The 25,112-nt window shown below is 36.4% G+C and overlaps 2 protein-coding genes across 2 annotated transcripts; both read left to right on the top strand.

Moving 5' to 3' along the window:
* The first annotated feature begins 8,243 nt into the window (after window positions 1-8,243).
* LOC114325071 (zinc finger protein OZF-like) lies at window positions 8,244-9,551 on the top strand. Its single transcript, XM_028273001.2, has one exon. The coding sequence runs from the start codon at window positions 8,244-8,246 to the stop codon at window positions 9,549-9,551; it is 1,308 nt and encodes a 435-aa protein (XP_028128802.1).
* Window positions 9,552-17,431: 7,880 nt separating this feature from the next.
* LOC114325032 (zinc finger protein 567) lies at window positions 17,432-24,560 on the top strand. Its single transcript, XM_028272955.2, has 4 exons — window positions 17,432-18,482; window positions 22,166-22,175; window positions 22,268-23,856; window positions 24,526-24,560. Exons 1-4 carry the CDS (start codon window positions 17,432-17,434, stop codon window positions 24,558-24,560), a joined length of 2,685 nt encoding a protein of 894 aa, XP_028128756.2.
* Window positions 24,561-25,112: the final 552 nt, after the last annotated feature.

Raw genomic sequence — 25,112 nt, forward strand, 5'->3', positions numbered from 1 at the left:
TCGGGAATATTTTGAGTTGTTGTTTAAATAATATGGAGAGTATATTTGATAAATAATTGATTTAAGACGTGAACTTAATAAAAAGTTATTTCTTGTTTATTATTTATGAAAGATCCAAGCAGAGAATACATCAGGATATATTCTGTGATCCAAGTATTTTTTGTTAAATATTTTCAAAATTTTAAGCGTTCCATGGTAACAATATATTATTAAAACATCACTAACACTTTTCCTCTTTTCTTGATTGAGTATTAGTTTTTGTTGTACGTATAAATTATTACAATCACTGAATATATAGTTAGTGAAAAAATTATCACATTTATTAACTGAATTAATAATTTGCAATTATACAAATAACAGTTATCCAAGAACATTCAAAAGCCATCTCTTTAAAGTTAATGATGACATTGTCAAGTAGAATGACATTCTAGTAATTTTTACATATCCATACCAGTGTGAATTTTACTACACGTAAGTTGCCGTGTAAAGACACAAAAAGTAGGGATAGCCGTAAAATATTTGCGAATTATGTACCGATGGCCTTAATTATTTTATTGATACTGATTTTAGCTTTAAGTTTCATATTATTAACAGGTATTAGAGTAATAATATTATTTATTTTTTAGATTTTTCCGAAACGTCTTGTATAACGATAATACTATCCATACGAATACTTCAAACAACTTCGATTTGGAGTTGGCAATTGGCACGATCCCGGCCTTTGTGTTAATGCGAACCAACCCGAATATGAATAATGATGAAACAGAGGTTAGTGGAGAACAAGAGATGATAAAAGCTTCATTGAAAGATACAAAAACAGACAAAATAAAACCAAAGAGAAAAAAGTCAGTTACTATAAAGTCTAAAGCTATAAAGGATCCCGGTGTCATTGAAAATACCGAAAAATATAAGAATCCGTTCGATTATTCTGTCCATGTCTACAGAAGTGCTTGTACCTCCACTAGTATATCTCCGTATCGGTATGCTAATAAGGATGCGCCACTAACAGACAAAGAGCGGCAAAATCCAAAAAAATCTATATGGGAGTGTAGACTTTGTTGTAAAGAACATGACAGCAAAGAGAGTTTATTCGAACACTACGAAATGCATAGAACAATAGCAGAACAATTACAGGATTGTAGTGAGGATGAAGGAGACGAAGCACTTTTGGATCCAGAAGAAGCACAAGTTACATGCGACCTTTGTCTAGCAACGTTTACAGATAAGTATAAGTATCATGGTCACCTTCAACGACGCCATCAGTCAAAAGAGAGCTACTGTGAAATCTGTAAGCACAATTATGCGAATGAGTACAGCTTAAGCCTCCACAATGCTGCCAAACACAGTTCTGACCCTAAAACATTCGTTTGTGTCATTTGTAAAAGTTTCAGTACTCAAGTCACAGATTCCTTATTCTCCCATATTCGTACAGAGCACGTAAAAGAAGAATTATACTGTAGTGAATGTGACAACCACTTTTTCTCGAAAACTTGGTTTGAAGATCACAAATTGTTTCATAAAATCTATCAAGAGTTTGAACCGAAGCGTTGCAAAGTTTGCTCTCGCGAATTTACAACCTATAAGCAATTGCTCGTCCACATACGAGGAAGCCATAGCGACAACTCTCTCATTACATTCAAAAAACATAAATGTACGACGTGTAATTTGACTTTACCTTATAAAAAAAATCTAGACAAACATATGGAAAATATGCATTCTAGTGAGAAGGAGAAACAGTATTTCCTTTGCACTGACTGTGGACGTTCATTTGCTTCTAGAGGACCTTTAACACAGCATATGAAAATACATAAAGAAGGACAGTATGTATGTTCTTTGTGCAACAAAAAATTTAAAAAGAATTGTTACTTGAAGATTCATCTTAGAACTCATACTGGGGAAAAGCCATACAAATGCCATGTCTGTGGAAAAGCATTTGCCCAGAGACCACCACTTAGTGTCCACCTACGACAGCATACCGGGGATCGTCCATATTCTTGCAAAAAATGTGAAAAAGGTTTTGTTACTAAAACTGTTCGAGACAACCATGAAAAAACTTGTAAGAAATAGTATTATAAGAGTTTTAAATTTAATAAATATTATTGAATAAATATGTTACTTAACTAAAAGAGTTATAATATCATCATAATATTTGTCCAATAGGTGCTGGTCGTATATGTTATGATGGAATAATTTAAATGCAGAGGGTACCTCCCTTGAAGATAGTCAAAGATTAGTCAAAATTCAACTTTTGTTAAAAATGAATCATCATCATCAGTAGCTCGACAACCCTTTTTTAGTCCTGTCTTGTTCTAGGATTTTCCGCCATTCTGTTCTGTTCCTTGCTTTGTTCTTCCATTGGGTAATCTCAAGTGTTTTCAGATCTTGTTCCACTTGTTCCATGTATCTAAGTTTGGGTCTTCCCTTTGACCTTCTCCCTACTGGTGTTTGCTTCATTATATGTTTTGGTGTTTCGGTCTCCAACATTCGTTCAACATGGCCCATCCAGCGTAGACGTCCGATCTTTATGGATGTTATGACGTTGGGTTCGTTGTATGCTGCGTATAGTTCAAAATTATATCTTCTGCGTCATACGTCATTTTCTTTCACCCCCTTATATATGTGTCTAAGGATTTTTTGTTCAAACGTACCTAATAAGTTCTTATCGCTTTTCGACAGTGTCCTTGTCTCTGATCCATATATAAGGACCGGTTTTATCAGGGTTTTGTATATTCTGCATTTGGTTTTTTTCGTGATGTTGTTAGATCTTAGACGTTTAATGAGTCCATTATATGTTTTATTAGCAATATGTATTCTTCTCTTAACTTCTTCGCTGACATTGTTATCTGCGGTAACTAGTGAACCTAGATATGTAAAAAAATTTACGCTTTCGATGTTATAGTCTCCTATTGTCAGATTCTGTAGGTTTCTTTGGCCTGTCGATTTGCTGGCCTTCTTGTATATGGTTTTTATTTCCTTAATATTTAGGCCACTGTTTTGTGCCGCTCTTTCTATCGCATTAAATGCTTCTGTCATTTCTCTTTTGCTTCTAGCTATGATATCAACATCATCTGCAAATGCCAATATTTGTACACTTTTTGTTATTATTGTTCCTCTGGTGTTGACTTTTGACTCTCTAATTATTTTCTCTAATGTGATGTTGAATAGAATACAGGATAGGGCATCTCCCTGTCGTAGGCCCGGTCTAACATGGATTGTATCTGTTAGTGCGTTTTGAATTCGAACCCTGCTTTGTACTTTAAGTGTTTCTTTTACTATATCAATGAGATGAGTTGGAATATTAAACTCTTTCAGCCCGTTGATCAAAAATTCTCGATGGATACTATCATAGGCACTCTCAAAATCAATGAAGAGATGATGTGTTTCTATATTAAATTCACTAGTTTTTTCCAAGATTGGTCTCAAAACGAAGATCTGATCTATTGTGGACTTCTGCCTGCAGAAACCACATTGATATCCCCCAACTATTTGTTCCGCATATGGTCTCAATCGCTCATACACAATATTTGACAGTATTTTATATGCCACAGTCAGTAGCGTTATTGCCCGGTAGTTTTTACATTGAAGCTGATCTCCCTTTTTATGTAGTGGAATGATTACTCCGGTATTCCAGTCTTGTGGCAGTTGTTTATTATTCCATATGTTCACTATAAGTTCGTGTATCGCATTCAATAGGGAGTCTCCGCCTTCTTTTATTAATTCTGCGCTAATGTTGTCCAATCCAGGTGACTTGTTGTTTTTCAGTCTGGTAACTGCTTCTTACATTTCAGCTACTGAAGGGGGGGTTGTTTCTCTGGTAATATCCGTTTGATTCAGTATAATTCCATCGTATAGTGGATCTCCGTTTTGTTCAAACTTTTCTTTGAAGAATTCAGTCCATCTTTGTAGTATTTCACTCTGTTGAGTTACTATATCTCATTCTTTGTCTCTGCACATCATTGTTCTTGGTTTAAATTATTTTCTGCTTTTGTTAAGTTTTTGGTAGAATTTTCTGGTTTCTACTTCAATTTCTTGGAGTTCTTTTTCTATGTGTTCTCTTTTCTTTCTGTGGTGTATTTTCTTCTCTTCCCTCCTTAGCATTCTATATTCCTCCTCTACCTGTCTTGTTCTATGTCGTTGATATGCATAATTTTTTCTCTCTGTTATGTTACAACACTCTTCATCGAACCACTTCCCTTCAGTTGATTTGACCTTTTTTTGTAGACCCAAGGTCTCTTTGGCACCGTCTTGTATGATGTTTTTATACGCTTCCCATTCTCTGTTTATATCCTCGTGCTTTTGTCTGTTTTCTAGCCTTCCTTTTATTTATTCTTTGTATTTGGCCCTTTTGCTGTTGTCTGCTAAGTTTTTTATTTCATATTTTTCAATTTTGGATCCCTTTTCTTTTTTAATGTTTGAGATTCTGGCTCTTATTCTACTTTCCACTAGGTAGTGATCTGAGTCTGCATTTGCCCCTCGTCTGCTGCATACGTTTATTACGTCTGAGTGATGTCTAGAGTCAATAATAACATGATCGATCATGTTTACTGTAACCCCATCTGGAGATCTCCACGTTCCCTTATGAATATTTTTTCGCTGGAAGCATGTGCTGGCAATGACCATGTTAAGAGAAGTTGCTAGATTTATTAGTCTGATGCCATTGTCATTGGATACTTCATGGAGGCTGTGCTTACTTATCGTTGGTAGGTATTGTGGCTCTTCTCCTATTTTTGCGCTGGGATCACCATAAATAATTTTGATGTCATTCTTTGGGCATGAATGGTATGCAGCTTCTAGGTCTTCATAGAATTTTTCTTTGACATCGTCTTCTTTTTCCTCTGTAGGGGCATGCACATTTAAAATGCTATAGTTAAAAAAAGTTCCCCTTAGTCTCGGGATACACATTCTAGGGTTCATAGCATGAAAGTCTCTTACGAGGTGTTTAACCTTTTTATTTACAATAAAGCCAGTACCTAGTGCGTGGTCTTTAGAGTCGCAACTATAGAATATAATCTGGTGTCTTTTGTCGATAGTGCCAATCCCGGTCCATCTCATTCCCTGCAGAGCTGTTATATCTATTCAGTTCACCGAGCAGATTTTGGAGGGCTCCCGGTCTGTATAAGGATCGGATGTTCCATGTCGCAATTCTTAAATCGTGTACCTTTTCCTCGCGCAGTCGTCGTCGTTTGATCAGTCCGGTTTTCTTTCCTTGAACGTTCGTAACATGTGTGTTTTCTAGGATAGGGTTGTTGGCCCTACGCCCAACTCTCTTTTCGGAGGGCCATTTCTCCCTTCCTCGTCGGTCCTGACCCTACTTTCCACTGGGGTTGGTTACCCAATCCCCGGTAGGGTTGCTCAGGTTTACCAGGGTTCACCCGTGTGATTAAGTCACACTTCTTGGAGGTGAGGATAGAAATTGAGTAGGAGTGGCTGGCTAGAGGTGTTATCAGCAAGCGACACCTTGTATTGCGCATCACTACTCCTTTGAATCCCGTTAAAAATGAATAAACATTTTCAATTTCGTTGCAACCCGAAACTGAAGTTGCATTATATTTCTAGTTCAATCAGAGAGTACAGCAAGAATCTCTACCGGTTTCGGGGCTTCTTAGCCCCTCTCTAAATGAACTAGGATAATACTTGGCGTCCCGTCAGCGTATTTCCGTTTGCGTGTTCATTTCAAGACATTGCGGTTTTGAAACGGACACCGAAACCGTGATACATATCTAGTTCCAAAAAGGTGTTGATTTGAAAGCGCCCACCACCGAAATGTGCACGGGTTTGTACCGAAACATGTGGCGTTGGAATTCTACAAACAAGTGCATAGAACTAATAGGTCTATTATTTGTTGCACGTGCTGTTTATCAACTTAGCTTTGAGGGTCGTGTTGTGTATTTAAGTTTAAGTAAATTATTTAAGGTGCATTCGTAACTCGTTGGATCCTTGGTATTTTCAAAATCCTTCCATTGCACCATATCTCAAATGCTTCCAACATCTTTATGGTGTCTACTTTCAGTGTCCATCTTTCCATTCCATATAAAAAAGTCGAGAACAGGTAGCATGTTAAGGCTCTTATTCTTAGCTCCAGAGAAAGGTCTCGATTAACAAACATTTTTTTCATTTTTATAAATGCTTTTCTTGCAATTTCGATTCGTGTCCTGATTTTTCTACCTTGGTCGTTGTTTTCTGTTATCCAGGTTCCCAGATGTTTGTAGTTATTCACTCTTTCTACTTGTTTTCCCTCGATATCTAGCCTTCCTATTGTATGTTGCTTAGAATTAATCATGAACTTGGTTTTCTTAACGTTCATTCGTAGTCCATATTTTATACTGACTTGATGTAATCTATTTAGGTTCTACTCGTTGCAGTGCTTCTAAACTGTCTGCAAAAATAGCGGTGTAGTCTGCGAATCTTATGTTTTTCAAGAATTTTCCGTTTATTGATATACCCTGTTCTTCCTCTGATATTGCTTCCTTAAAAATAGCTAAAAATATGTTTGCTAAACAGTAATTGTTTAAGTGAAATGAATTTCGACTCAATTCAAGCTTTCTGCTTAACCCAGGTATAAACATACCAAAGGCACCGCCAGGAAAACATTCCACTTTGCGGTTCAGAGAGCCCATATGAAACGAGTCTTTGTACTCTATGCAGGGTATGGCATTAACAAAATAAGAAAATCTACGGTTTCGTTTTGATTAAAATCTGTCTTCCTCCATCCCCCGATAGTACTATTTCTAGGTCTACCTGTTGTCAAGGAGGTTCTAAGGAAGACAGGTTTTTACCATTCCGACCGTAGATTGTCGATATAAATTAAAATAATTTATATCGCAGTATGGATAGAACGCTCTCTAACGGGGAATAAGCGAAATGAATTTCGACTCATGTCAAGCTTTCTGCTTAACCCAGGTATAAACATACCAAAAGGCACCGCCAGGAAAACATTCCACTTTGCGGTTCAGAGAGCCCATATGAAACGAGTCTTTGTACTCTATGCAGAGTATGGCATTAACAAAATAAGAAAATCTACGGTTTCGTTTTGATTAAAATCTGTCTTCCTCCATCCCCCGATAGTACTATTATAGTACTATTTCTAGGTCTATCTGTTGTCAAGGAGGCTCAAAGGCTGTTGTCAAGGAGGTAATCAAAACGAAACCGTAGATTTTCTTATTTTGTTAATGCCATACTCTGCATAGAGTACAAAGACTCGTTTCATATGGGCACTCTGAACCGCAAAGTGGAATGTTTTCCTGGCGGTGCCTTTTGGTATGTTTATACCTGGGTTAAGCAGAAAGCTTGAATTGAGTCGAAATTAATTTCGCTTATTCCCCGTTAGAGGGCGTTCTATCCATACTTCGATATAAATTATTTTAATTTATATCGACAATCTACGGTCGGAATGGTAAAAATCTGTCTTCCTTAGAGCCTCCTTGACAACAGGTAGACCTAGAAATAGTACTATCGGGGGATGGAGGAAGACAGATTTTAATCAAAACGAAACCGTAGATTTTCTTATTTTAATAATTGTTTAGCTGTAACTAAAATATGTTTTTAATATACATAACACTTTTAGTACCTATATTGTTGTGCATTACTACAAAATGTATACGTATCGTAATAGTTTATTTTGACAGGATATTTTGCACTACTTTGAGTTTTTTGAAAAATTATAAAGAAAAAAAGAAGGTAACTTTGGTAACAAATTTTTTTTATTTCCACAGATGCAATGAATGATAACTTGTTATTCTGCAGATAGGAGCTATTTGTGATAAACAGTTCAAATAAAATAAAATAATGTTACAACTTAACACGTATTTGTGATAATTTTAGGCGCGAAGTTCTTTTACAAACCAGTGCGCATTTCAAAATTAAACGTCTTGAAATGCACACGTGTTTGAAAGCAGATATGCTCCGCCGTTTACGTGCCGATTTCAAAACTACCCGGTCTTGAAATGAACACGGAAACGTAAATACGCGTCCCGTCACGGATTGCAATGAACGAAATGGCAGGGATTTCTCAGCGACATCTGCTAGAAAAAAGTTTGTTTTTAATCTAATAGCACACAACCCTGCCACTTTTTCTATGTGGGATTAATCTTATACTACTGTCGTAACAATACAAGTGATAATTTGTCCGTGAGCGTAATATTGTAATAATTAATTAATTGAATTAATAACATCATTTATTTTGTAGGTTTTTCGGAAATACTACTTATAACAGTAGTACCATCTATGTGAAGCAGGAATTTAACATGGCTCCCGCAAATTCAACTAATGGCGATACATTCTATAAAGAGCAAAAGAAAATAAACGATTATGTGGAAGCTACAAAACTAGGAGTGAGAAAAAGGAACAGAAAGAATTCAAAAACTAAAAATTTTAAACCAATAGAGGATCCTGGTGTTATTGCGAATACTGAAAGATACGCAAATCCATTTGACTATTCCACCTATCAGAATAACATTCTTCTTCCATGTGCATTAAAGAAAAAAATAGCATCTTTAGAAGAAAAAGAGCAGCAACATACAAACAACGGTGTTTCATTGACTTGTAAAATTTGTTGTAAAGGCCACGAGAGTAAAGAAAGTCTATTTGAACACTACGAAACACATAGAACAATAGCAGAACAATTACAATATTGTGACAAAGATGAAGAAGATAAATACGTGCTATTGGATTCAGATGACGAAAAAGTTACTTGTGACCTGTGTTTGGCGACTTTAAAAAATAAGGCTACCTATCATATTCACCTTCAACAGCGCCATAGATCGAAAGAAAACTACTGTGAGATATGTAAAAGGAACTATGCTAATCAGTATGTATTGAGCATACACAATGCTACACACAGTTCTGATCCTAAAACACTAGTTTGTGTAATTTGTAAAACTTTTAGCACTCAGATTACAAATGATTTATACAGCCATATTCGCTCAGAACACTTAAAAGAAGACTTTTATTGTGACGAATGCGACAAACATTTTTACTCAAAAGACTGGTTTGAAGGTCACAAAACGTTTCACAAAATGTATACAACCAATCACCAACGTTGCAGTGTTTGCTCTGTCGAATTTACAACTACTCGCAAACTACTTGTCCATATGCAAGAAAAACATGGAGATAACTCCCTCATTAAATTCAAAAGATATAAATGTATTGAATGTAATCTAACTCTGCCGTTTAAGAAGAATCTTGATAGCCACATGCAGCATGTACATCTAAGCCAGCAAAGATCATTTCTCTGCGATGATTGTGGACGATCATTTCCTTCAATATCGCCTTTAACACAACATATGAAAATACATAAAGAAGGACAGTATGAATGTTCCTTTTGCAACAAAAAATTTAAACAGAAACAATCCTTGAAGCTTCACATTCGGACTCACACAGGGGAAAAACCACATAAGTGCCATTTATGTGATAAAAGCTTCTCCCAAAGCCCAGCACTCAAAGTCCATCTACGAACGCATACCGGTGAACGGCCTTACTCCTGTAGGAACTGCAAAAAAGGTTGTGTTACTAAAACTGCTAGAGACTGCCATGAAAAAACTTGTAAAAAATAGTTTTATCATCATCATCAATGGTGCTACAGCCCTATGAAAGAGCCTCGACCTTCTCAAGTCTATTACTCCAGTCAGTCCTATCCATTGCTAACCGTTGCCAGTTGGCTGCGCCTATTTTTCTGCCATCCTCATCTACACCATCCTTCCATCTGAGTTTTGGCCTACCCCTATTTCTACTTCTCACAGGTTGTGACATGAGGATTCTTCTAGGAGGGTTGTTCTGCTGTCATCTTGCTAGATGTCCTGCCCATCTTAGTCTTCCTATTCTTGTAAGAGGTACTATATCTTTACCACCAAATATATGTTTATATCTGTGGTATACCTCGTAGTTGTACCTCCTCTTCCAAACACCATTTTCACAGATGGTGAAAAGAAAGGTGGAGTTATCAACCGTGAATTGGTGACCGATGTTTCTGGCTCTATTGTTGAGTGTTGTTGCCTTCATCTTAGTTTTCTCCTCATTTACTTGCAGGCCTATATTTTTTAAGGCATTTGAGAAGGTGGTATACATTTCTTCTAGCTTGCGTGTTGTGCGGACAACTAGGTCCACGTCATCTGCATATGCAAAAATTTGGGATGATTTATTAAAAATATATCCTCTGTTGTCTATTTGGGCATCTCTGACCGCCTTTTCCAGAGTTATGTTGAAGAGGAGACACGCCAGCGCATCTCCCTGTCGCAGCTCAACATGTGTTTGAAACGCCTGTAATTGTGCGCCCTGTATTTCGACTTCGCAAACAACTTTACGCATTGTAGCCTTAACTAATCTTATTTGTTTATCAGGGATGTGGAATTCATCCATGGCTGCATACAATTTATTTCTTAGGACACTATCATAGGCCGATTTAAAATCTACGGTGGTATATGTCGATATTGATTTCATTGGTTTTTTTTTTTTCAGTATTGGCCTTAGCACAAAGATCTAGTCTGTTGTTGATCGACCAGACCTAAAACCACTTTGATATTCTCCAAGAAGCTCCTCTGAATTCGCACTTAGGCGACCATATAAGATACTCGAAAATATTTTGTAAGCTGTATTAAGGAGGGTTATTCCCCTATAGTTTCTATATTCCAATTGATCACCCTTTTTGTGTAGCGGGAAAACGATTCCAATACACCACTCTTCCGGGATTTGTTCCTCATTCCAGTCACTTAGTATTATTTTATATATTTGATTAGTCAGAGTAGCACCTCCATATGTAGTAAGTTCCGCGGGTATACTATCACTTCCTGGAGATTTATTATTTTTTAGGTGTTTTATTACATCCCGTACTTCTTGAATGTATGGAAAATCTAATGATGTATTGTTGCTTGCTCCTGGGGGTGGTTGATTTGGATCTTCTACTTCGATAGTAAGTAGTTCTTTATAGTGTTCCACCCACATTTTCAATATTTCTTCTTTTGTATTGAGTATGTGCCCCTCCTTATCCTTACATAGTCTTAGCCCTGGTTTGAATATCTTTTTAGCATTATTCAGAATTTTATAGAATTTTCTTTAACAGAACATATGAAAATACATAAAGAAGGACAGTATGTATGTTCCTTTTGCAACAAAAAGTTTAAACAGAAAAAATTCTTGACATTCGGACATTCGCTTCACATTCGGACTCACACAGGGGAAAACCACATAAGTGCCATTTATGTGATAAAAGCGTTTCCCAAGCACTCAATGTCCATCTACGAAAGCATACTGGGTACTGGGTAACGCCCTTACTCCTGCAGGAAATGCCAAAAAGTTTGTGTTACAAAAACTGCTAGAGACTACCATGAAAAAACTTGTAAAAAATAGTTTTATAGTCTTCTTTTTCTTCTTCTTTTAATAGGACTATGTCCTGTTTCTTCCGTTACAATTTCTGCTGCGATCCTGAGCTCCAGCTCTCGTACCATCGTTTTTTGGGTCTTCCTATGGGTCGCTTGGTGCTGGGCGTCTGTGTCTTCAGTCTTCGTCCATTTCGCTATACGTTCAAGGTCCATCCGATCTACATAGTCTCTCCACATGCGTCGTCGTGCTCTTGTCCATTTCACTACGTCTTGGACGTCTAGCTCTCTTAATGTGTATTCGTTTCGTATTCTATCTCTGCATGTGATACCTCTTATGAATCTTAGGGTTTTCATCTCTGTTCTCATTATTTGTTTGGTCTTTGTTGTCTCGGCCCTTGTCTCAGCTGCGTATGTCAGTACGGGTCTACACATGTCTTATAAATGAGAACTTTGCTTTCGGTGCTCATATATTTATTCCGCCAGATTATATCCCTCAGGAAACAAGATATTCTCGCTGCTTTCGTTGCCTGTTGTTTTGTTTCTTGCCACAGATGCCTGTCGCTAGATATTTCCACAGCCAATTATCTACAATCCATTACCTGTTCGATTATATGGTCGCCCACTACTAATTTACATCTAATTAGGTTCTTGGATATTACCATCGATTGGGTTTTCTCTGTGGATAGTGTCAGGTTATACTTTTCGGCGGTTATTTTAAATTTTTGTAGTAGGCGTTGTAAGTCATCTTCGTTTTCGGCTATTAAGATTGCATCATATGCTTAGCAAAGTATTCTCATGGTTCGGTTACCAATTTTATATCCCTGATTCATTTTGTTAACACTAGCTATAACTTCATTCATTATTAAATTAAATAGGCATGGACTGAGGCTGTCCCCTTGTCTAATGCCGACATTGATTTTTATTTCTTCCGTGAGCCCGTGTGTGGTTCTTATTCTTGTTTTGTTGGATCTATTGAGCTCTTTGTTTTTTTCCAAGGATAGTGAGCACATCCTTCAATTGTACTCTGCCGAATGCCTGTTTCATATCTACAAAGCATGTGAACATGGGCTTGTCGATTTCTATTGATTTCTCAACTAATTGTCGCATGATGAAGATAGCGTCTATTCTAGATCTGTTTGAGCGGAAACCCTGTTGTTCTTCCGATACACCAACTTTCTTGTACATTTTTTGGGATAGAATTTTTGTTAATAGTTTTGATGTAGAATTGGGTAGTGTAATTCCTCGGTAGTTCGTAGGATCTGTCTTTACGCCTTTCTTGTAGATGGGTATTGTTATACTCTCTCTCCATTAAAACCTTCTCCCGAACACCTGTCCTCACTGTCCATCTACGAAAGCGTACCGGGAGACGGCCTTACTCCTGCAGGAAGTGCCAAAAAGGTTGTGTTACTAAAACTGCTAGAGACTACCACGAAAAATCTTGTAAAAAATAGTTTCATATTATGTAATTTTAAATTTAATGAAAGGGACAACCATGAAAGAAGGTGTAAGTAATAATATAATGTAGGATTATATAAGTGTAATAAACGTTTCTATGGTTTAATTTGTTTTTATTATCATTTTCAAATACATTCTGTATACAGCGAGGAGTACGGCAGGGAGACACCATCTCACCAAAGCTATTCACAACCCTTTTAGACCACACATTTAAGAAGGCAGATCTAAACGAATATGGTATCAACATAAATGGAGAGAAGCTCAGGCATTTGAGATTCGCAGATGACATCGTCCTGATAGCCGATCGTATGGATGATGCAATAATAATGTTGAACAAATTATATCACGCTTCCTTAGAGGTCGGACTAAAGATTAACATCAACAAGACGCAAATAATGACTAATCTGGTGCTAAATCGTAATATTGTTGTTGATGGAATGAATATTGAGTAGACTGCATCTTATAAGTACTTGGGACATGAAATTCGGTTGGGACGAGATAACCAGACGTGCGAGCTCCCACGACTCATACAGGGTGTCTGCGTAACTTGGAACCATATGGGAAACTTTTTTAATATCAATTTTACGAAAAAAAGTCATTCTTTATAAAGTGCTCTGCATAGTCTAAAACCTAAGATGCAATCATCAGATATCAAATTTTGTCAACAGTATACGAGTTATGTCAAAAAATATGAATTTCGCTCAAGAGCAAACTACCTTTATATTTCAAAATATCAAAAAATTTTATTATGAAAAGTTATTTGTAATTAAAAACCATATTCAAATATGCAATAACAGCCGTCTACTTCAAAAGAAAAATTCTGAAATTTTACTAAATTACCGATTCCGAACATAATTTTTATTTATTAGACATGTAATAACTCTTTTATTAATAATTTTAAGTTATTCTTCATAAAAATCTGTGCATGGTCTAAACCTCAATATGCAACCATCACTTATCCAAGTTTGTTAATTTTATACGAGGAGTGTCAAATAATATGAATTCACAAAGAATTCTTCCTAAATTATTTCTAAATTCATATTATTTGACACACCTCGTATAAAATTAACAAACTTGGATAACTGATGGTTGCATCTTTAGGTTTAAACCATGCACAGATTTTTATGAAGGATAACTTTTTTTCCTAAAATTATTAATAAAAAAGATATTACATGTCTAATAAATAAAAATGATGTTCGGAATCGGTAATTTAGGAATATTTCTTTTTTTTTCAAGGAGAAGGCTGTTATTGCATATTTAAATATGGTTTTTAATTACAAATAACTTTTCCGCACATCGCCAGGAAATTTTGACATTCCTGTCAAAATTTCTTGAAGAAAAAGTCAGGACTTCCTTACTGTAAGGAAATGATATTTCCGTACAGTTGTTAGTGTTCTACATAAATGATAGAAAATTATTAATAATCCATAAAACGTCTGTATGCATTTTCGTACTTTTCTCTTGATTTCTTTGGCAATAATTCTAATGAAGCAGTATTCACTGCCTCAACCAGCTCTGGAGGAGTCCCAGGAATGGAAATTTCATCATCACTTATCATTTTACTTTCGAGAACACCAGCAATTAAATTTATAAGCGTCAAGTTTGACAATTCAACCTCAATACGTTTCCATAGTAACCCAAGTAATTTTATTAGGAATTTCAAAGCACCATTTATTTGGGAATAAAATTATCGCGTTTTTTTTAAATCAATCAATATCTGTCGAATTTTAAACGATTTGCGGAAAAATAGTATGTTTACCTCGTAGGAAAAGCCACATTCCTGGACTCTGTGTTGCTAAGTCTCGGCTTGCGCCTCGACTTAGCAATCTTCACAGTCGTCCAGGAATGTTAAGCTTTTCCTACCCGGTAAACAATGTACTATTTCGTAATAAAATTTTTTGATATTTTGAAATATAAAGGTAGTTTTCTCTTGAGCGAAATTCATAGTTTTTGACATACCTCGTATACTGTTGACAAAATTTGATATCTGATGATTGCATCTTAGGTTTTAGACTATGCAGAGCACTTTATAAAGAATGACTTTTTTTCGTAAAATTGATATTAAAAAAGTTTCCCATATGGTTCCAAGTTACGCAGACACCCTGTAGGATTAGCCTGGGCAGCGTTTGGTAAACTGAACTATGTATTTAAATCGGACTTGCCCATATGCCTCAAAAGGAAAATCTTTGACCAGTATGTGTTGCCTGTACTTACTTATGGAGCCGAAACATTAACACTAACAAAAAGGTAGTGAACACGATTCGCGTAACTCAGAGGGCTATGGAGGGCCAGATGTTTAATGTCTCCATGAGGCCGATGCCATATTATGCGTTTTGACCGGATGCGGTGAAAACGCATCCATTTCCAACGCAACCGGACCGACCTGTCACACTATGCGTTTAGTCTGATGCAGTTTGTAAGCGCGTACCGATGACTCAAAACGCATCCGTTTCCAACGCAACCGGACCGATCTGTTACACTATGCGTTTTCACCGGATGCGGCGGAAACGCATCCGGTCAAAACGCATAATCTGACATCGGCCTGAGAGACCGAATCCAAACCGAAGAAATACGCCGTAGAACAAAAACAACAGACGCTGTCGAAAAAATCGCGTCGCTTAAGTGGAATTGGGCAGGACACGTCGCCAGATTGTCAGACAACCGATGGACAAAACGTATTGTCGAGTGGAGGCCGCGATAAGAAGCACTACGGAGCAGAGGACGCCCACTAACCAGATGGGCCGATGATTTGAAGCATGTTATCGGTAACTGGATGCCAGACGCACAAAACAGAGATAAATGGAAAGAGCTGAGGGAGACCTATATCCAGCAGTGGACGCGTACGGGTTGATGATGATGATCATTTTCAAGAAATCCTTGTAAAAAAAAAGATCATATTTATCATCACACAGCCCAATTTGTCCACTGCCGGACATAGGCCTCGAGATGTCTCCACCCTTATCTGTCTTGGGCAGCTGCAATCCAGTTTGTCGTTATTATTTTAACATCGTCGGTCCATCTGGTAGGTGGTCTTCCACGACTTCGTTTGTCTGCCCTTGGCCGCCACTCTAAAAACTTCTTTCTCCATCTGTTGTCTCTCTGTCTTGCCACGTGTCCTGACCATTTCAACTTCGACTTCATAGATCATATTACATTTACTTAATACTTCTCCAAATATTCTCCCCCTCTAAAAACGAATATTTTTAAGAACGACTGAAATTAGAAGTGTAGAGGATGAAAGGAAAATGCAGATATAATACGAAATAATGAAGTAAGAACGAAAATAATAGATAAGCCGTGAGCATATTGTGACGACCGGACACTGTTGGATGCCATGTGAAGATTAACAACGCGTACAACGTAGTCAGTTAAAAAGAATAGCGTCGAATTTGTCGTCCTCGCAAGAAGTAAAGAAATGAGGTCTGCGATTGCGCGAGCAGTAATGAATTTTCTACCTACTCAACCAGAGTACGACTTACTTGTTGTGTTTAGGGACAACCCTTTTTAAGGTTTTCTTCGTTGAGTTATACCACCCTGTCAACTATTTCTTGTAAATCCTCAAAATATTCCGGTAATAAAATAGTATCATCGGCAAACCGTTATTATTGATTGGTCGACCATTTACTCTCTTTCCAGTAGTAAGTTCTTCTAGTGCTTTTTGGATAGAGACACTAAAGACTTCTTTATGTACAATGAATACCACACATGGTGGTTATTGCCCTAAGATGATGGACTGATAAGTTCGAAAACGTTTTGAACTTAACCCTTTTGGGTTTTTAAAAATTTAAATTTTTTATTAAAATATTATACCAACTACACCAGGGAGTGTTGTAATTTTTCATTTTACTCATATTTTGAGTACAAGGAATCAACTTTAGTTGAAATATTTCCTAGACGAATAGATGAAATGTGACTGCATATTATAGAGTCCCTTTCGTCTTCTTTATTCGTCGCCTTCTTACCTTATAAACGGTAAATGGCAGAGATTAAGGATGTTACAAGAAAGTGACTCCACGAGAAGTTGCAGATTTATTGTTTAGATCTGGGACTTCTCTATATCTTTACAATATTTTACACGCTCAACAGAAACATTTCCCAGACCTGATGCTTCTCCATTTTTTTTTAAATCTATACGATCATGTCTGTAGTAAAACAATATTTATAAAACACATTGTTAAGTTTATAAAGTATCTTGCGAATAAGTATGTAACAAGTATGTAAATAATAGATTTAATTATTAATATGATTTATTTTGTAGATCCTCCGGAAATGACAACCTTGATCTGGAATTGGCAATTGACATGGTTCCAGCTTATTTGTTAATACGTTCTCCTAATACAGCTAACGTTGAAACAACAGTCCGCAAAGAACAAGACATACCAAGAGATCCTTTAGAAGTTACAAACATAGACGAAACAAAAACAAACGAAACAAAAACAAACGAAACAAAAACAGACGAAACAAAAATAAACGAAAGAAAAACAAGCAGAGAAAAACCAGAAAGTAAAAAGTCAAAGACTAAAGACAATACCAGACTTAATTGTACCGACTTAAGAGTACCGAAAGTTATAGAAAAATATAAAAATCCGTTCGACTATTTTGCTTTTGAGAATAATCTGCTCCCTGCTTATGTATTGAAGAAACGATCGTTAGTAGAAAAAGAGATGCAAGATGCATCGACAAGTGACGTTATATGGAACTGCAAAATTTGTTGTAAAGAACACGATTGCAAAGAAAGCTTGTGGGATCACTATGAGATGCATAAAATAGTAGCAGATCAATTGCAAGATTCGAGTGAAGATAAAGAAGAAACTGGTGATAACTTGACGTTTATGGATTCGGATAAAGATGACGAAAAAGTGACTTGCGATCTTTGTTTGCTCACTTTTAAGAATAAATGGAGCTATCATGGTCACTTCCAACGAGCTCACAGAATCAAAGATAACTACTGCGAAATCTGTAAGAGAAACTACGCCAATGAGTACAGCTTGAGCATCCACAATGCCACGCACAGTTCTGACCCCAAAACATTCGTTTGTGTCGTTTGTAAAAGTTTTAGTACTCAAATTACAGATTCCTTGTTCTTCCATATTCGTTCTGAACACATAAAAGAAGAATTATACTGTAGTGAATGTGATAGACATTTTTTCTCGAAAAGTTGGCTTGAAGACCACAAGATATTTCATAAAAGTCAGGAGAAGTATACACCAAACAGATGTAGTGTATGTTTTCTCGAGTTTGGTACCAATCGTCAACTTCTTGTTCATATGCAAACCCATGATACCAAGTCTCTTGTGCTCTTCAAAAAACATAAATGTGCCACATGTAACTTGACTCTACCGTTCAAGAAAAACTTGGAACAGCACATGGAGAATGTTCATTCCAGCGAACAGAAGTCTTATCTTTGCAATGATTGTGGACGATCTTTTCCTACGGTAGCTCGTCTAACGCAACATATGAAGATACATAAAGAAGGACAATATGAATGTCCTTTTTGCAAGAAAATATTTAAACAGAAACAGACTATGACCATTCATATTCGAACTCACACTGGGGAGAAACCTCACAAATGTCATTTATGTGACAAAACATTCTCCCAAAGATCTCCACTTACTGTCCATCTTCGGACCCATACTGGGGAACGTCCTTACCCTTGCAGCAAGTGTCAAAAAGGTTTTGTCACTAAAACTATTAGAGATTATCACTCAAAAACCTGTAAGAAATAATCAAATGTAGAATTTAAGTTTTAGTTATAGAAATGTACGTTTAATAAATATCCATAGGATGTAATTTGTTTTTAGTGCAATAAAATATACTACAAAATACTATTGATTATGTTTCTAAATGGTTTGAATTTAAGTACGGTTTGTCAAAACTAGGCATGCGTTGGAAAATCCTACAATCGGCATTCCCAGTTAATAAACAGTAAAATTACCGGAAATTATCTTAGTAAGAGAAGTAAACTCGAGCTGTAAAGTATGTTAAAAAACCAGGTATTCAGGTCCCATCTCTTTCTCTCCGAATACTTTCTCTGTTTGTTCTCTGTGGAGATGGGCACAATTTTGAAAGTTGTTCCTAGCTTTTACGAATACATACTATTGTAACAATATAGCTACCCAACAAAAACGGCGAGCGCCAATGTGTAACAATATGACTCCAACTAACGTTAGGAGCTAATTATTTTAGCTTCGACTAGATATGTCTCTCAGGTGTACGTACGTCTTAAATGCAAAACTGAAAAAAAAAATGAGTTTGGCAGGGATAAATAAAAGATAAATAAAATATTAACTATTAATGATGTTTATTATACAGGAATTAATTTTCCATTAAGTAGTTAGGGGTTAAGGTGGTGTTTCGGTTCAATTCGAGTCTCTTAACATTCTCTCACACGTGTTTCTACGTCTACCCGTCACCAGAGATACTTGTAACTGGATATGCAGTTCGATAACTTGTTGAATGTAGTTAGTGTGAATTCATTTCCGGCAGATGTTTATTTGGGACTAAAAGATCAGTTTAAATAAATGAAAGATATAGATAAAAATGGTTTTCTTTCTGTATTAAAGTAAAATTTAACATGCCAGATCAGAGTTGCCAACTAATATTTTGTATTATTACTATAGTAGATAGAGGGCTAGAGGGATGAATACGGGAAATGTACGAAGAATAAATCGAAACATAATCGAAATAAATGAAAATTGAAATGGAGATAGAAAGATTAAATAGAATATATAGTTGACAGAAGAGTTGAGCTCCAACTAATTTTAGAAGAAAAATAATAAAACAAAACAAAAGGTTAACAAATGAATAAAATCGAAATAAATTGGAATTACATAATTATTTGAAGGACTATAACAAACATGTGTATAGGGATCAGAATTATTGCCAGAAGTAACACCACACGAAGTTAAAAAGACACTTTCAGAAATGAAAAATAATAAATCCCCTGGCGATGACGGAGTAGTGATCGAGGCAATCAAACAAGGTAGAAATAAAATTATCCAGGTTTTGGTCAAACTTTTCACCGAATGCATTTACCAAGGAAAAACCCCTTCTCAATGGAACAATGCAGTCATTGTTTTATTCCACAAGAAAGGTGACATAACAGATCTAAAAAACTACCGTCCTATCAGTCTGCTATCACACATATAAACTTTTCACAAAAATTATCAAAAAAAGGCTGGAGGCTAAGTTAGACTTCTATCAGCCTAGAGAACAAGCTGGGTTTAGATCCGGATATAGCACTAATGACCACTTACTGGTAATAAAACACTTGATATTCGTGGACTACGAGAAAGCGTTCGATACCATAAACCAGCAGAAAATGCTAAAAGCATTGACAGAATGTCGAATAGACCATTGCTACACTAACATGATAAAATATATCTACCACAATGCAACGGCTAGCGTAAGACTCTCTGATCAATAAATTAATAAATTCTGTATGCAGCGAGGAGTACGACAAGGAGACACCATCTCACCAAAGCTGTTCACAACCCTTTTAGAACACACTTTTAAGAAGGCAGATGTGAACGAATATGGTATCAATATAAATGGAGAGAAGCTCAGTCATTTGAGATTCGCAGATGAAATCGTCCTTATAGCCGATCGTATGGATGATACAATAATAATGTTGAACAAGTTATATCACGCTTCCTTAGAGGTCAGACTAAAGATTAACATCAACAAGACGCAAATAATGACTAATCTGGTGCTAAATCGTAATATTGTTGTTGATGGAATGGATATTGAGTAGACTGCATCTTATAAGTACTTGGGACATGAAATTCGGTTGGGAAGAGATAACCAGACGTGCGAGCTCCCACGTCGCATAGGATTAGCCTGGGCAGCGTTTGGTAAAATCAACTATGTATTTAAATCGGACTTACCCATATGCCTGAAAAGGAAAAACTTTGACCAGTGTGTATTGCCTGTACTCACTTATGGAGCGGAAACATTAACACTCACAAAAAAGGTAGTGAACAAGATTCGCATAACTCAGAGGGCTATGGAGCGCCAGATGCTGGGTGTGTCCTTGAGGGACCGAATCCCAAACGAAGAAATACGTCGTAGAACAAAAACAACGGACGCCGTCGAAAGAATCGCGTCGCTCAAGTGGAATTGGACAGGACACGTCGCCAGATTGTCAGTCAACCGATGGACAAAACGTATTGTCGAGTGGAGGCCACGAGAAGAAGCACTACGGAGCAGAGGACGACCACCAACCAGATGGGCTGACGATCTGAAGCGTATTGTCAGCAACTGGATGCAAGCCGCACAAAACAGAGAAATATGGAAAAAGTTGAGGGAGACCTATGTCCAGCAGTGGACGAGTACGGGTTGATGATGAACAAACATGTGACGTTTATAACGTTACGGTATTTTAGAATCTGAAGTAGCGTGCAATTTTAAACATTTAAACTAAAAGTAAAGATGATTCAGATTTGATTACAGTACAGATTCTACACTATGTGCTTATACGTATTTCGGATTTACCTTATCCTCATCAGAGCACCTTTGTAGAGGCACTAAACTGGAATCAAATCTTTTCGGTGCAATTATTAAAATAATTACGAAAGATGCAACTAGAACATTCTATAAATCGTAATTCAAATGAGTCAGTAACTAAAAATCGAATTGTTTACCTTCTGAGCTTTTTAAGATAAAAAATAAAGCACAACAGAGTGGTGAAATACTCTACAAGGGAATCTATAATTGCATTCACGACCGGTCGTTCACCGTGATAATAATCTCTAGCGAGCTAGTTCCTTTTGAAACATTTAATTTCTGAGCATACATTTTTGTTTCCGCTGATATTTTCATATTCCATTGATATGATCACATCTCTATCGCTCGGATTATGGTTCCTCATCCTACTCTGTCTAGGTCTGACAAGGAAGCTTCATGTAGAATATGATCAATAATTCCTCCAAATAGATCCACCCAGAGTATGGGAGACCTTCCTCGTTCCATAAATGAATATTTATCTTTTAAAACTTACTAAGGAAGTAAAACTTCACTTGTAGGTAGATGGTATATAATTTTTTTTTCATTTTTATATTCTTTTAACATCGACTTATTGTCGACATTGTTGGAGCCGAAATTGCCTAATTCTTGTAATACTAAGGTCTTTCGACCTAACTATGTAGCTAGTTCCAACTACTTTGGATCTGAAGTTTTCAACCTGATGATGGACTGATTGGTCCGAAAACGTTTGCGTTTTTTGTACTAGTGATGTACCCACTTCAATCCAATTTGGATCTTTTTAGATAAAAATTTTTAATAAATTTATATACCATCTACCTACAAGTGAAGTTTTACTTCCTTAGTAAGTTTTTTATTATGATATACAGCCAATGAGAGGAATCTTTTTCTTTTTAATTTATCTTTTACATTTTTAGGCCGATTTATGTGAGAAACATGATAATAATACTGGCGAGGGAATTAGTTATTAATATCATTTATTTTGTACGAAATTTATATTTTATTTTGTTGTTTTGTAGGTTTTACGGAAATACGACTTATACTGATAGTACCATATACGATAGTACTTCACAAAATATTGACTTGGAATTGGCTATTGGCATGGTCCCGGCATATTTGTTAATACGTTCACAACCCAATACAACTCAGGACCAAACGATATTAGACAATAATCAAGAGAAGATGAATACTCCTTTGAGAGATACAAATGCAGTCAAAAGAAGAACAAACAGAGAAAAGTCAGAAGCTGTAACGTCAGATCCTAGAGAGGTTCTGGTATATTCGTACCAGAACCAACTGGTTCCAACTGAACCAACGTACCAGAACCAACTGGTTGCAACTCAGTACCAAACGATATTAGACAAAAATCAAGAGAGGATGAATACTACTTTAAAAGATACAAAGACATGCAAAAGAAGAACAAGCAGAGAAAAGCCAGAAGCTGTAAAGTTAGAGGTTCTTGAATATTATTCTAACAGAAATATAGTTGAAAAATATAAAAATCCATTTGATTATTTCGCTTTTGAGAATAATCTATTGACTGAATATGTAACGAAGAAACGGTCGTTGGTAGAAAAAGCGATGCACGATACAACAACTCCTGATTTTCTATTCGAATGTAGGATTTGTTCTAAAAAACATGGGAGCAAAGACAACTTATTTGATCACTACGAAATGCATAAAGCTATCGCAGATCAGTTAGACGATTCAAGTGAAAATCAAATAGAAGTTACAGAAGAAGAAAACATGACTTGTCACCTTTGTCAAGCTACTTTTGAAAATAAATCGAACTATAATTCTCACGTTCAGCGGTCACACAGATCAAAAGAAGTTTATTGCGAAGTTTGTAAGAAAAAGTACGCCAATGAATACACCTTGAGCATTCACAATGCGACACACAGTGCTGATCGCAATACATTCATTTGTGTCATTTGTAAAACATTTAGTACTCAAATTACAGATTACTTATTCTTCCATATTCATTCACAACACGTAAAAGCAGACTTATATTGCAAGGAATGTGATAAACATTTTTTCTCGAAGAGTTGGCTTGAAGGCCACAAAGTCTTTCATAAAAGTCAAGAAAATTGCACACCAAATCGCTGCAGTGTTTGTTATGTTGAATTTCCAACCTCTCAGCAATTGCTGGTCCACATGCGAGAAAACCATGACATTAAGTCTATGAAGTTCAAAAAATATAAATGTACTGCCTGTAATTTTACTTTTGCGTTTGAGAAAAATCGGAATCATCACATGGAAAATTTACATGCTAACGAGAACGACAAAAAGACTTTCCTCTGTAACGACTGTGGGGAATCTTATTTCTCGTTAGCCTGTTTAACGCAACATATGAAAGTACATAAAGAAGGTCAATATGCTTGTCCTACTTGTAATAGGAAATTTAAAAGAAAGCCAAATTTGACCATCCATCTTCGCACTCACACTGGGGAAAAGCCATACAAATGTCATGTATGTGGAAAAGCATTTGCCCAGAGACCACCACTTACTGTGCATATACGAAGTCATACTGGGGCACGTCCACATTCTTGCAGAAAATGTGAAAAAGGTTTTGTTACTAAAACTATTAGAGACAATCATGAAAAAAAATGTAAGAAATAAAATGTACAATTAGGATCTTAATAAATTTTTCTAGAAAGCTATTACTTTTTTTTGGGGAGGTGGGAATCTTCTCAAGATCGTCTGGGAAGGTGTCCCAGGTGTGTCGGATTCAGTCCGTTCTATCTGTTTCTTGACGGACCGCCTACCGACTAAACCCACCCCCTCTTTCTCCAGCAGTCGGGTTTGGAACCGCTCTTACCGAGCATATCGGACCCTTCGATCTTACTCATAGCTCCCCTCTGGCACTCCCAGCGTGTATTCCATAGATTAGCTCCCCCGTCCACGCGTCGCACCTGACCGTTCATTGAAATGACTGCCTAGCGCAACCCGTGCGCGGGAAGCCGGGGTGCACCCCAATCCAGGATGGAACTAACCAAGGAATGTCAGTTGGCAGCAGGATTGGGCTGTTTGAAAACAAGCTTTTTAAAACAACGTTTTAAAACATGTTTAAAAACACTGGAAAAAAACAGTTGTGTTTTAAAACATAGTTTTTTTCGTTATTGTTTATTTAAACAATATTGGTATAAGACATTTGTGTTTGCTAATTTTCAAAATTGCAAACATAGATTATAGAGTAGGTAGGTGCAATAACAATATTAATGCGAAGTAAAAAGTAAAACTGAAAAAAAGTAACTGACTAAACTTTATTTATGTTCAGGTAGCAAGCATACTAGTACTGGTAGACAGTGCTGAGTGCTGTAGTAACATTAACTAAACCAATACTCCTAATAAAGTTGAAAGAAAAAGAAAATTAAGAAATTAAGTAAATAATTATTGAATTACAACAGCATCTATTACACAATGTTCCTTAAAAAAATAAAAACTATAAATAATGAGCTTTTACGGTTAATAATGTAACCTTAATAATTTTTATTTAAATTTTGAAATATTGTTACTAGCTTAGCAGCTTTGTCACTTCCTAACCTATTCCTCAATTTCGAGTAAACTAGACCATATGAAGAAAATAGCCTCTCCACTCCAGCACTGGATGCAACTGCTGAAAATAATTGAGTTGTCAACTGGAACAACTCCGATGAAATAAACTGTTTTTGAGATAGCCACCATGTTAAAGAACTTAAATTGTTTACTGTATTTTTTGCAAACAAATATTGTTTATTAAATGGCGGTGCTAAGGCACGAAATGACAGTATTTCGGGCATCACATTTGGGTGAAAATCCGAAATAAATAACAATGCTCTATCAACTTCCACTCAGTGAGTTCCTGACCTAAGTGTTGAGGGTCTA

Source organism: Diabrotica virgifera, chromosome 9, assembly GCF_917563875.1.
Source record: "Diabrotica virgifera virgifera chromosome 9, PGI_DIABVI_V3a".
NCBI classification, from domain to species: Eukaryota; Metazoa; Arthropoda; class Insecta; order Coleoptera; family Chrysomelidae; genus Diabrotica; species Diabrotica virgifera.